The sequence below is a fragment of the Fusarium tjaetaba genome, assembly GCF_013396195.1.
Source record: "Fusarium tjaetaba strain NRRL 66243 chromosome Unknown NRRL66243_c0000226, whole genome shotgun sequence".
Classification (NCBI taxonomy): domain Eukaryota; kingdom Fungi; phylum Ascomycota; class Sordariomycetes; order Hypocreales; family Nectriaceae; genus Fusarium; species Fusarium tjaetaba.
This window is the reverse complement of record NW_023501422.1, coordinates 210,223-223,668: the sequence shown is the minus strand read 5'-3', so window position 1 is coordinate 223,668 and position 13,446 is coordinate 210,223. Positions and strand designations below refer to the sequence as shown.

The window sequence follows — 13,446 nt, the reverse complement described above, 5'->3', positions numbered from 1 at the left end:
TAGACTCAGAGAAGCGGAAGGAAGGTACGTTTCGGACAAGGTGGAGGGAAGGTGACGGCTAGTGGGGATCCCGGGATACGGACCGCCCCACAATTCTATTTCGGCGTCGACGGTCTTTTGCCGTTTTTGGCAGATGTCAAAGAATCAATGGATCTGACACTGGGAGCAATAATGAGGCCAAATTGAAAGCTGAGTGACTGAACTGGATTGTTAGAAATTACGGCATTGATGAAAACACGTAATTACCATGTTTGTGCAAGTCCGCTGGCTTCGATTCTACGAGCGAAGCTGACCGGGCAGTGAAACATGATGAGAAACAGAGTAAGACGAAGTTATCCTACTGTAGTACCGAGTATACAAGCTGGGGATTCATATCATGGGATTCGTATCTGCTAGAAATGGTTTGACCCCTCAGATAGTACTGAGTGGTTGCGGGTGTTCTACCAGCGAAACTCAAAAGAACCTCAGAGACAAAATTTCACACACAAAGTGGTTCACTGATCAGGATTCTTATAGACAATCCAATAAGGAAAGCCTTCAAGTAACTGATTTGACGCAGAGGAGGGAATATATCGCTAAAAACTCCCGCTGGCTCTGGATATGGTCAATATGCATGACCACGAATTGCAAAACACCACAAAAAGACCACGAACTCATGCTGAGCTCGCTGGATTCTCCGGTGCGGGGAGTCGAACCCCGCTCGCCGCGGCATTTATTGCAGTGCAATTGAAAACGCGGAATGATAAACCGATACACCACACCGGATGTGTTTGTTGAGGATCCATGCTGATCTTGGACACTATAAACACTTGCGCGAGCTGTGGGGAACAATGGATCATGACCCACTTAGTCCACTGGCTTGCTCTTTGAAAAATACCTTAATTGGCTGTCTGTCGAGTTCCCTTAGACAAGCGTGGTGTGTGTAAGTCCAGTCTTCCTTTTTGCATATCTACCAGCACAGAGTATATGTCTTTGATAAGTATTCTCGACTGCTTGATCATAACCCCCATACATGGAATACGATGGCCAAACAAAATGGGGCGAAGCATATTGGCGATGCTGATATTTGTATGTCGCTGATGTGGAACAAGTTGGTATACTAATTAGCAGTTATTACACTCTTGTATGTCTCCATTCTGCCAACAATTTTAAATCAGGTTTAAATTATCAGGATTGAATTCAGAGAACAAAAGAGATATATAATAACTTTGACTTGTGTGCAGAAAATGCCACAAAGGCTCTTGAATCATAAACTAACTACACCATGAGCTTGAGTGTCCTGTCCTAACAACAAGGAGACTTTTACATAGTTTCACTCAGTGTTAGAGCAGCTATTTACAGTCAAAATCGTGGAGACATTCCCAGCTCTAATGCCACCCTTGTCACTGCCCTATCAGGTTTCGTGACTGCGTTTGAACATGCAACTGAGGGCACAACATATCATAAGGATTACATAAACTTAGGGAAGCTTAGTCCTAAATTTATGATGATTTAGACTACCTTAGGCTAAACTCATCCTAAACCCATCCCAAATGATCAGATGATGATTAAGCCCGTACCGCGGAATGGAACATCATGGCCTTACTGGCGGTTTTTGTTATATTATTGATCACCTTCTGGTCAGGTCCCCTTCTTCTCTTTCGCTCGCTCTAGAAGCTAGGAAGCTTCTTCGGGACCGAATTCAACTTCATCGGACCCTTGAGAGAGGTCGTCCACTCGTCGTAGTAGACGAGATGGGAGTCGGCCGACGCCCTGGGAAGTTTCATCGAAAGTCGAATTGGCCGGTGCTCGTCGTTCTTGTAGAGAACATGGAACTCTCCGTTGTTACGCCACAGAGGACGAATGACAAGCAAGCATCCGGCTTGGTACGGGACGACGTGACCTGTCTCAGCATCGAAGGTCCCCGATGAGGTTGATATCTACGGGGGTCTGGTAACTGAGAGATAGGAGGAGCCCCACCACAACTCCTAGCTGGCTCCTATAGAGACAAGTAGAACGTTTAGTCTCTCTAAGGGCGCGATGGTTGTCTGAGGACTCACAGGATAACTCCATCTGTCTACTTCTTGGTGTCCGCGAGATCGAGAGCCTGGGGATCCTGTACAGACGCCACTTCTGCTTGGAATTCTTCGCCCTGAGGCAGCGACGACTTTTTGTAGCGGATGAGAGAACGCCGAACGCGACCGTTCTGTCCAGTGGCATAACCCCAGCCAGTGGGGTTGAGGGCAATATCCTGATGTTGACTGGACATTATGAATAGACGATGAAAGCAGGGGGTCCTGTGATTCTTAAGGAGTTGAAAAATGGTAAAAGTTTTGAGTCAACAACTCGAAAGGGGTGTGCGATGAAGAGCAAATAGCGAGGACTGGGCACTCGAGGTGAGGGTTGAGAGAGGAGGGATGGATGAATGGAGAGTGAGGAGTGAAGTTTGAAGGATAGAAGAGGATCGTGGGGAACGAGGGTCAGAGTTGAGATGTGAAGGTTTGTAAAATTGAAAGAGCAAAAGGTCAGCTGTGCAAGTTCGCATGAATTATACAGGAATACCGTAGTTAAAGGATACGAGCATCCACGGAAAAATCAAAAGCGAATTTCAAGCCAGGTAAGGTAGTAAGTGATTCATAGCCAGTAAAGCCACAAAGAAATACCACGGTTGAACATTACCTGAATTATAATGATAGTTACCGTGGAGATTTTAATTACTTTATATGCAAGTACCTAGAGTACCTTACCAATTATCATTCAACAATGTCCATCTAAGGACAGCACACCCACCCTGGCAGACCATATGGCAAGGGCTTGATGTCGTTGTTCTGTTGAGGTTGATCTCTTCCGTCGTCGACCAACCGAGGTCCTCTCGAGTGTATCTCGGGTTAAACTCAATGGTGCTTTAAGCCAAATACTCATAGCTAATGCATTTATCAACTGTGTGGCAGCTGGTTAGTATGTCCGCATGCTGGATGCCAGACGGAGCAACTGTCATTCACGAGATTAGCAGTTGAATCAAAGTCTCCTCTTAGGGCGCCAAGCAACAATACTGGCTTCCCTTTCGCTAGTTTTAGATACCTAGATAAAGCGTAACCAAAATATGAGGTTCCCATACCCTCTCGGGGCTACTTCTTTTCTTCTCTTTCGTTTTCCTCTTAAATACTTCCAACCAATATGAAGATGACAAATTACTGCATCTGCACCCAGAAAATATCTTGTTTGAGACTTGAGTCTATGTTTATTGTTGTGAGATAGCATTCGCATTTTGACTCCAACGGGATCAGTGGCATGGCTTATGTATTCAATCATCACAGTCGGTCAGCGCATTGTATATGTATCAAACTTCTCTATTGGCCTCCTGTTTCGGAAGTGAGTACTCTGATGTGCCTATGGAATAGTACCACAGGAGTTCGTCTGAGTCTGGGATGCCTCGTCAATATACATTGCTCTTATCTTTCTGTATAGTATGCACAGTCGAATGTCAGACCTCATCTTTATCGAAGGGTTTATGTGACCTATTGGAATGGCTGAAGGTCAGCCGCTCACATAGCTTTGCCAGTGCACTCAACCGTGCAACCACCCCCCTCCGTTCCCACGGGTGAGTGTTCACTATATGGGTCTGTTTACTATTCGGTGCCCGAAGCCTCAGCACCGGAGAGGCCTCAGCATTAAATGATTTAAACATTCCAGGATACTTACGTCTAGTTCCGCTTCAGACCAAGACGGGGGATAAAATCATGATCGTTGCTGTGCAGCCCATTGGTTCTTTGAATATCGGGTCCTTCAGGGAGCGACTTTCAGTTTGTCGGCGACGCTTATGTTCACGGTGCTATGTTTGGAGAACACATCACTGGCGAGTCCTCCTGGATAGACGTTCATCTAGTTTGAAAAGGGGCGTCATTCAGTTCGTCACGAGATTTATCAAAGTTCAGTTGTGCTTGTAGTGGATGATATAACTATGGCTCATCATAGAGTAAAGTCGTCGAAATACATATCGAGAAGCGAAGGAATTAATACCATATGAACCACCAAAATTGATCATCCCCTTTCTCAACTCTCATAAGCCACATGACCACCACACGCCGTAAAACTCACTACACACAGAATACAGATGAAAGACACTGCCCTCCCATTTTACCAGCATGCCATCCACGGACTGCACTGGGCCTGAATGTTGTAGCTATTGTAGAGAGGGTAGGTTCCCTTGACAGCTTCCAGAACCGGATCAAAGAATTCCTTGTTGAATCGCTCAGATTGGCAAGACGAGCAGGGTCCAGTGAGGAAATTGTCGTATGTAGTGTTGTATGCGAGGTAGCCGATAGTTTTCTGATGAGAAACGTCAATGGCCTGCAGACTAAAAGACTCAGGCATGACCACCCAATGATCCGCTGTGGAGTTGCGCTTTCCTGGTACGGTTGGGTTCTGGTTAAAGAATGTGCTGTTCATGCCAAGGTCATGGAGAGCTTTGATCATGATAAGTGTCAGGTGAGAGTCGGAATCAATTTGAATACCAGCACAGTCGATGTTAATGGTGTACCCGTCCCCTTTCACCGGTTCACCCACGCACTTTCCGGTGTTCCGATCCCAGGAAAACTTCTCGATAAAGGCTTGCCAAGTGTTGGGCCAATTGATGAAACGAGGGCTGAGGAGAATAGACACAAATAGCTTACCAGCATTGGGGTCAGCTGGAGGGTTTGGCTCACCACCTGTGGGAGTAGGTGTTGCTGGCGGCTGCGAGACAAATGTAGTCGTGGCAGGCGGGGCAGAAGATGTTTCCAAGGTAGAAGTGGGATTTTCCATGCCGCTGGGGCGAGGAGGGGCGCGGTTATCACGGTTGCAGACAAAGGCAGTCAAGCAGACCGCATCAGCGTTGACAGTCGTGTTGATTGCTGCGCTGACAGGGCGACCACGGTAGGCATAGCAGGTAAGTTCTTGACCGCCTTCCTTGGTGGTGACGGCAGACCCAGCTGGTTGACCGTCAGCGATTCTTGGGTTGATGTAAGCTGTCCAGACGACGCCATTAGACAGCTTGACGGTGGTTCCCTTGGGATTCCAGGGGTAGGTTCCATCTGCGTAGGGAACTTCAACCTCCAGATCGGGTGGAGGGGGAAACTTGGAGACATCGTCAGGCCACTGAATGTCCTGGTACCAGTTCACTTGGCGAGAAGTAGACCATCCAGGATGAGCTTTGTTGTCACCAATGCCACAGTCGGCAAGAATCAGGTCCTCATTGGGGTGACGAATTTGGGCTTGGGCAGTTGCCAGAAAGGCACCAACGGCCGCCAACTTGACAGAGACCATGTTTTTTGAATGAAAGGCTTGCTTCAGGAATGCAGTGCCGGTAGTTCTTCGCAGAATTTTGAGATTGAATGAGTGATTTGAGGCAGCAAATTGGAGGGCTTGTGAGAAGTGAGGGGATGCAGATGTGTATGAAGGAAGATGAAAAGGAGAAGGGAAGAGAACAGACGGAGAAGAATCTTAAAAAGCCGGACATATCATAAGGAAGAACTTTGACTAGGTTCCTTCTTCTACAGCTACAGTCGCCTCATTCTGAGGACCTTGTTGGGGACTTCTGAGGTCATTGTCTTGCGTCTTGGGCAGGAGCATGTCCATCGCAAGCAGGCGGTTTGGACTGAGGAGGAAAGAACACAGATGCAAATGACGCGGACAATGCTCTTTACCTGCCCTCAGAACTTACATCTTGATATGACCACATGATTTCTCGCGGCATGTGAAGGTTGTTGGGGTTCGAAATATCTCATCAGGAAAGAGTGATCATCGATGATGTTTTGAAGAACGAGCACCACACCTCATTGACCTCAGTCAATTGTATTGCTGTATGTCCCGTCTGAGCAGAATGGGACTGCCCAAAGATTCGAAGTCCATACCTAGAGGTAGTTGAGATGGCTTCTCGATTTGTATCGGTGAAATTGGATTCTGGTAAATATCCCAAAATGATACCGCAGTACAAAAACGAGTGATCGAAGGCCAACTCTTAGACTCACCATGATAACTCACAACAAGCGCAATTGTGGAACGACTCTGTTCATAAAACCTCGGATGGTGCTCAATATAGCATATCTTAACATCAATAACTAGTGAACCGCACGAAAGAAATTCGGATCGATAAATGTAAAGCACACAGTGGACGATTATCTCATTGTTGGCTAACTGGTTACCCTGAACAGCGCGGAGCGCGGGCTAAATCGAGCCGTCAGCAGCTCCACATAGAATTCAACGACGGCTGTCGAAACTCTCGATTTACTCAACGCTACCAACAAAGCACCTCACCTAAGCTTGGATATCTAATCTCAATATGCGTCGCAGCTTCAAATCTTTCAATTGCCGCCCTAACCTCCGTGCTCGCGCTGCCCCGCGCATCAACACATCATATCCTCGCGCTGAGTCAACCCAAGCTTCCCGCATCGACCGCATCACATCTAAGCTTCCTCGACGTTTACAAAGATATACCAGCGGTTTACGCAACGCTCCAGTCTCGCACATTGTTTCATTCTTGATCCTCCACGAGATTACAGCAATTGTGCCGGTGCTAGGGCTATTTGGCCTTTTTCATTACACCAATTATGTGCCGGTGGAATACGTAACGGGCCACTTTGGAAGCTACGTCGAAGATGGAGTTGGCCGATTTGAGAGGTACTTCACACGCAAGGGGTGGTTTGGTTTCGGTCATAACGAAGACGGCGAGGCCTCAAATGCGGCTACAACACACCCGGGCTCCAAATCCGAGGACGCTGTGGAGCGCTGGCATCGTGGAGATGGGCGGTACAAGGTGGTAGTTGAAGTTGCTCTCGCGTACGCAATCACTAAGGCTTTGCTGCCGGTTCGTATCATCGGCAGTGTATGGGCTACGCCATGGTTTGCCGGGATACTCATGAGAGCCAAAGGAATATTCACAAGCAAACCTTAAGTCACTTTGAAATCGAGCACGAAGGGTTTGAGAAGATTTTCTGTCTTGAATTTTGTTATACCCACAGAGATGAAGTCATCCCACTTGTATGTGCTTTTTCCATTCCGTCATTCAGGGCGTTACAACATCGACAATTTAAGCCTTCTCGTAGACCCAGTTGAACTGGGCGGACTTCCAGGAGACGACCTCACCCTCCTTGAACCAGAGAGCAATCTCCTTCTGGGCGTTCTCGACGGAGTCGGAGCCGTGGCAGACGTTGCGGCCGACATCGATGGCGTAGTCACCACGGATGGTACCGGGAGAAGAGGCAAGAGGGTTGGTGGCACCGAGGATGGCTAGATGTGCAATTAGAAAATGGAGAGAGATATTCAATGATTGGAAACTTACCACGGCCAGTCTTGACAGCATCACGGCCCTCCCAGACCATGGCGCAGATGGGGCCAGAGTTCATGTCTACATGAAATTAGATTTGCTTGTATCAATTGGGTTCGGAAGCCATACACTCAATCAGACCAGGGAAGAAAGGCTTGCCAGCGAGATCGGCATCTATAACGTTGTTAGGGCGAATTGATATATCGAACGACTTTTGGGGATGACGCACAGTGCTTCTCGAGGTGCTCCTTGCCGGGAGTGACGAGCTTGATGGCAGCAAGCTTGAAGCTGTAAAAAGTTAACAGCCATAGCAACAACGGCAGACAAAACTACTCACCCTCGGTTCTCGAATCGAGAGATGATGGGACCAACGAGGCCACGCTATGGGAGCCTTGTTAGCTCTTATCAAATGAATTGTGTAACTGGTCGACGTTTGTTTACCTGGACACCGTCTGGCTTGATAGCGATGAAGCTGCGATAAAGTTAGCAAACCATCCAAATAGTGAGCATATGGGGTGAAGCTGATGGCGGGGTAGCTTACGTCTGCTCGGAGGAGGACATTTTGGCGATATTCTTGTCTGGTATGACTTGAGATGTAGGAACAGAGTAAGAGGTAGAGGTAGAGGAGGGATCGACTGGAGGGGAAAGGCTTGAAGAAGGCGGTGAAAAGAGGATATAAAGGGCGAGGAGGGCGAAGAGAAGAGCAAAAAATCGCGGGGCCAGATTTTCCGCACTTCTCCGTCCCTGCTGTTGCTTCCAATTCTTGCCGCTGGCGGCGGGGTCTTCACGTTGGCGGGGCTCCTCTGCAGCCATGATGAGCTGGCGTTGAGGGGTCTTGGGTGCGAGATCTGGAGAATTCACACGGACACGTGATTTAACTAGTTCTCGAGGACAGATATAAATTACTGAACGAGAAAACAGGAGTAAGGAGAGGATTAGAGAAAAAGATAGAAAAGCGATACTATGAGAGTTAGCATAGCTCAAATTAAGACAAAATTCATGAAAGAGGACCTTGAAGGGTAGCGAAACTTCTCTACTTACAAAACTCAAAGCGTGTAAACGAACTGTACCTGCATCAAAAGAGCTTCTTACAGTGCATTCAACGCAAAAGCTGAGCTCAGAAATCGAGGACTGAAATGTTTGGTTAACGGGTCTAATCTTTTATCGAATCTGCCCCGCCATTTCGGTATCCACTCCCCTGCGTCTGAAACCAACACCAATCCGGAATGGAGTTTCACAGGGGGAGCTTAGGGACAGCTTGACTTGACTTCGACATCATCAAAGCTGAGGTTATCCCAGCATAAACAACAATAACATTCTCTTAAACCAGCAACTGGACAGAGGATATAGGCCAGGGGACCATATCTGATGTCTACGTGTTATCTCATTCTAATTGACCATTTTCTCGTTCATTTATTTCTTCATACTTGAGCTCTGGTTCCTGACCGTCTCGACATCATGAAGTCGAATACGGCGTCGTCCTTTCGCTGGGCGGCGCTATTGCTGCTACTAGGCACACTTACCTGCTTTTTCCAGTCAGCTAGTAAGTTTCGATGAGTGTACTGACGAAGGGCTGTGCTTACAGTCTTCCCAGTTGCCGTGAAAGACAAGGACTTCAAGAAATGCGACCAATCCGGCTTCTGCAAACGAAATCGCGCCTACGCCGACAACGCTGTTGCCCAAGGTTCAAACTGGAAAGCCCCATATGAGATCTCAGCCGATTCGGCAGTTTTTGAGGATGGAAAATTACAGGCCGTGGTTGTCAAGACCATCAACAGCCATGGAGAGACCGTCCGCCTGCCCCTTACAATTTCATTCCTCAAGTCTGGTGCCGCCCGAGTCACAATGGACGAAGAGAAGCGACGCAACAAAGATGTGGTTTTGCGAGACGATAGTCCTGTCCGAAAGGAAAGATACAACGAGGCGGACGATTGGGTTCTTGTTGGTGGTTTGGACCTTGACAAGGAGGCGCAACTTGCATTCCAAGATAAGTCTCAGATCAATATCAAGTATGGACCCGAGGCCAAGCAGGAAGCCATCATCAAGTTTTCGCCTTTCGAAATCGACTTCCGACGCGATGGCAACTCGCACGTCAAGTTTAACGACCGCGGTTTGCTCAATATGGAGCACTGGAGGCCCAAGATTGAGAACAAGGAAGGTGAGGAAGCTGCTGAAGATGAGAGTACATGGTGGGACGAATCTTTCGGTGGAAATACCGACACTAAACCCCGAGGGCCCGAAAGTGTTGCTTTGGACATCACTTTCCACGGGTATGAGCATGTGTTTGGCATTCCGGAACACACTGGTCCTCTATCCCTGAAGCAGACGCGTGGCGGAGACGGCAACTACGATGAGCCTTATCGTATGTACAACGCCGACGTTTTCGAGTACATTCTCGACAGCCCAATGACGCTTTACGGCTCCATTCCCTTCATGCAGGCGCATCGCAAAGGTTCATCAGTTGGCGTTTTCTGGTTCAACGTCGCCGAGACTTGGGTCGATATTACTAAGGCCAAGAACCAAATGAATCCGTTAAGCCTTGGAGTTGGTGGTAAGACTAGCACTCATACCCATTGGATCTCTGAGTCTGGTCTTCTGGATGTCTTTGTTCTTCTTGGTCCTAGCCCCCAGGACCTCACCAAGACTTATGGCGAGTTGACTGGCTACACCGCTATGCCTCAAGAATTCGCAATTGCCTACCACCAATGCCGATGGAACTACATCTCCAGCGATGATGTTCGAAATGTTGATCGCAACATGGACAAGCACAAGATTCCATACGACGTCATCTGGCTCGACCTCGAGTACACAGATGATCGCAAGTATTTCACCTGGGAACCTCACTCGTTCCCCGATCCCATTGACATGGGTGAGCACCTCGACGCTCACGGTCGTCAACTAGTTGTTTTACTTGACCCTCATATCAAGAAAACCGACAACTATGCTGCTTCCGAAGAGTTGGTCGCTCAAGACCTTGGTGTTCATGACAAGGAGCAGAAGCTCTATGAAGGATGGTGCTGGCCTGGAGCGTCCAACTGGATCGACTGCTTCAACCCTAAGGCTATCGAATGGTGGAAGACTATGCTCAAGTTTGACAAGTTCAAGGGAACCATGTCCAACACTTGGATGTGGAACGATATGAGCGAGCCCTCAGTCTTCAATGGGCCCGAGGTGACTATGCCCAAGGACAACATTCACCATGGAGGATGGGAGCACCGTGATGTCCACAACCTGAACGGCTTGACCTTCCAGAATGCAACGTTCCAGGCTCTCCTTCACCGCGAGAAGGGCGAGCTTCGACGACCATTCATCCTGACCCGAGCCTTCTACGCCGGATCGCAAAAGCTTGGTGCTATGTGGACCGGAGATAACCAGGCCGATTGGGGACACTTGGCTACATCTATTCCCATGACCATCAACCAAGGAATTTCGGGCTTCCCCTTCGCTGGTGCTGACGTCGGAGGCTTCTTTGGTAACCCCGAGAAGGATCTTCTCGTCCGCTGGTATCAGACTGGTATCTGGTATCCCTTTTTCCGAGCTCATGCCCACATTGATGCTCGCCGTCGCGAGCCTTACCTCCTAGGCGAGCATTACACGCCGATTACAACCGCCGCCATCCGACTCCGATACTCGCTTCTCCCTGCTTGGTATACTGCATTCTACAATGCTGCCCAGGACGGAAGCCCCATTATTCGACCTATGTTCTGGACCCATCCCTCAGAGGAGGCTGGTTTTGCTCTTGAAGATCAGTTCTTCGTCGGCTCAACCGGCCTCTTGGTGAAGCCAGTCACAGAGCAGAACAAGGAGTCCGTCGATGTCTGGATTCCCGATGACGAGGTCTACTATGATTACTTTACCTACGATGTTCAAAAGACCAGCAAGGGCAAGTATCTTACAGTGAGCGCGCCCCTTGACAAGATCCCTGTTCTATTGCGAGGTGGCCATATCATTCCTCGACGAGATATTCCCCGACGATCAAGCGCTCTGATGCGATTCGACGACTACACACTTGTTGTCTCAGCCTCGAAGGCTGGCGCCGCTGAGGGTGAGCTCTATGTGGATGATGGCGACTCGTTTGATTACGAGCAAGGTCAATACATTCACCGCAAGTTCACGCTTAGTGGAAACACCCTGACCTCTACTGAGGCCGAGGGACGTGACACCAAGTCTATTAAGTCCGGCCCTTGGCTGAAGGCCATGGAGAAGGTGCACGTTGACAAGATCATCATTGTCGGTGCGCCCAAGACCTGGGACCAGAAGGAGGTGCAGGTCGAGTCTGAGGGACGAACATGGACTGCCAAGGTTCAATATCACGCAGCCAAGGGCAGCCGCGCAGCCTTTGCGGTTGTTGGCCGAGTTGGAGCCAAAATTGGCGTGGATTGGAGCGTCAAGCTTGCTTAAAGGACATGAATTTAGTTTGATTAGAGGTGGGGTGCAACTAAGAATAGACACAGTTTTGGACACTGAATTGATTCACGGATGGACTATGGACGGCAGCATCCGCAATAATTGCAACTATGATGTTTACTAGAATGTCGCTATCGACAAAGAGATACAGTGTCAAGTCCTACTAATAAGGCAAATATTGACAGTGATGGCGCGTCACGGAAATACGGCCGATTTCAGAACGGCCGAGTGAGTGGAGATGCATTGAAGTCAATGCCAGGGTTGAAAATAAGCATGATTAGAGCAATTACGACATGGAATGCCTCAAGAATGGAGTACAGCGTGAGTGACGTCGGCGTCTTCGATGATTCAGAGTCGGATCATGAGCATCATGACAACGCACAACTCTTGAAGATAATCGGATAGCAATTGGATATGCACGACATGTGAGCTGATCTGTGCATCAGAAGCCGACGAGGTGCATGGAAATCTGCTTGGATCAACTGGGGAGAAGATTATGGAGAAACGCGATCGAAACGAGATTTGCTCGCTTCAAGATGGTTTGGAACTGAGTTATGATATGCTCCTTACAGATGGGTCGATGTAACGTTTGTTAGACGAATCATGCTCCTGATATTCGTTGACTCTAAGAATCATCATGAGAATCTCTGGGCTGATGAATGTGATTAAGTCACTTATTTTTTTGATGCTGATTATAATCTAGCCCAAAATTTTAAGCATGATAAGTAAAAGATCTCTTGCAGCCAAATCTCTAAGTATCATTAGAATATTAGACCAGTTCCTCAAAGGATATCATGATCTATCCTAAACTTAGGGTAAATGATTCCCTCAGACCATCCTAAACTTCCAGATTATGATGAGTGAGTCGAAGTTTCACAAGCTTGGGACGGACGAAATACCAAGCCCGAGACCATGCAAGATGAAGTAATGATCGACTGTGACAGCTGTTTCTTGCGCACATTCACGCTTCCTGCATCATTAGTCTCCCTTCGCGACACCAACATGCAGACCCTGACTTGGCCCGACGTGTGAGTTGCTTGATTCCAAGGGAGCCCCAACGGGGTCTGCATCGACGATTGAAATCCAGTGGAGCTTCATTGCCACGCATCATAAAAATTAAACTTCTACCGAGCAGCATATATACAACTATAATCTCGATAGATGTAAGCGGTGACAAGGAATAAGGGATGATTATATTCGGAAACAAGATAACGTAAATTTGGTTGTTTCAGATGAAAACCATCATGATCATCATGGTTGGTTATCTTAACCGTTGATGTCGAACATTTGCTTGGACAGGGGGTTTTAATGGTTGCGCTGCGGGCGTTTGCAAAGCTTTATTTGGACAGCTAACATTGGTTCCCAATAATTCAGACCCCCTGAGCTTGAGCTTTGATCAATCATTAGAGATACTGGTTTCCATTTGTAAATAATGGGCCTTGATTAAAATCCGTGGCCCGTGGATTAAGAAATGCTGAGTATCTGGAAATTGTTTCCTTTAATTGTCCCATGTAAGTTTATGATGAGTTTATAAGATTCAAGCCTAAGCTTATGCTTCTTAGTCCTAAGCCTTATGATAATACTAAAGCTTATGAGGAGACTGGGTCCTGAACTTAGGATGACGTGGTCCTCTTTTCAGCCGTTCTCCAGAGCCTATAACGCGCCGTGGATGTGTAAAGCTAAGCTACCTTATCTTGGCTGCTCTTGATTTCGGCAAGACGGAAGCAAGCATGAATCGTCTCGAGGCTGGGCAGAAG

At 47.9% G+C, this 13,446-nt stretch overlaps 5 protein-coding genes across 5 annotated transcripts; 2 read left to right on the top strand and 3 right to left on the bottom strand.

The window, feature by feature from the left end:
* Positions 1–1,649: 1,649 nt before the first annotated feature.
* On the bottom strand, positions 1,650–2,248 carry FTJAE_9863 (uncharacterized protein; the record flags this gene model as incomplete). The annotated part of the gene is made up of 3 exons (XM_037356827.1): positions 1,650–1,919; positions 1,960–1,978; positions 2,061–2,248. The coding sequence occupies 3 exons, from the start codon at positions 2,246–2,248 to the stop codon at positions 1,650–1,652; spliced, it is 477 nt and encodes a 158-aa protein (XP_037203107.1).
* A 1,868-nt stretch (positions 2,249–4,116) lies between these two features.
* On the bottom strand, positions 4,117–5,283 carry FTJAE_9862 (uncharacterized protein; the record flags this gene model as incomplete). The annotated part of the gene is made up of 1 exon (XM_037356826.1): positions 4,117–5,283. The coding sequence occupies one exon, from the start codon at positions 5,281–5,283 to the stop codon at positions 4,117–4,119; it is 1,167 nt and encodes a 388-aa protein (XP_037203106.1).
* A 1,015-nt stretch (positions 5,284–6,298) lies between these two features.
* On the top strand, positions 6,299–6,910 carry FTJAE_9861 (uncharacterized protein; the record flags this gene model as incomplete). The annotated part of the gene is made up of 1 exon (XM_037356825.1): positions 6,299–6,910. The coding sequence occupies one exon, from the start codon at positions 6,299–6,301 to the stop codon at positions 6,908–6,910; it is 612 nt and encodes a 203-aa protein (XP_037203105.1).
* A 135-nt stretch (positions 6,911–7,045) lies between these two features.
* Positions 7,046–8,095, bottom strand: FTJAE_9860 (nucleoside-diphosphate kinase; the record flags this gene model as incomplete). Its single annotated transcript, XM_037356824.1, has 7 exons — positions 7,046–7,245; positions 7,298–7,363; positions 7,412–7,456; positions 7,512–7,570; positions 7,620–7,663; positions 7,724–7,754; positions 7,824–8,095. The coding sequence occupies 7 exons, from the start codon at positions 8,093–8,095 to the stop codon at positions 7,046–7,048; spliced, it is 717 nt and encodes a 238-aa protein (XP_037203104.1).
* A 645-nt stretch (positions 8,096–8,740) lies between these two features.
* On the top strand, positions 8,741–11,683 carry FTJAE_9859 (alpha 1 3-glucosidase; the record flags this gene model as incomplete). Its single annotated transcript, XM_037356822.1, has 2 exons — positions 8,741–8,825; positions 8,877–11,683. 2 exons carry the CDS (start codon positions 8,741–8,743, stop codon positions 11,681–11,683), a joined length of 2,892 nt encoding a protein of 963 aa, XP_037203103.1.
* Between the last annotated feature and the right edge of the window lie 1,763 nt (positions 11,684–13,446).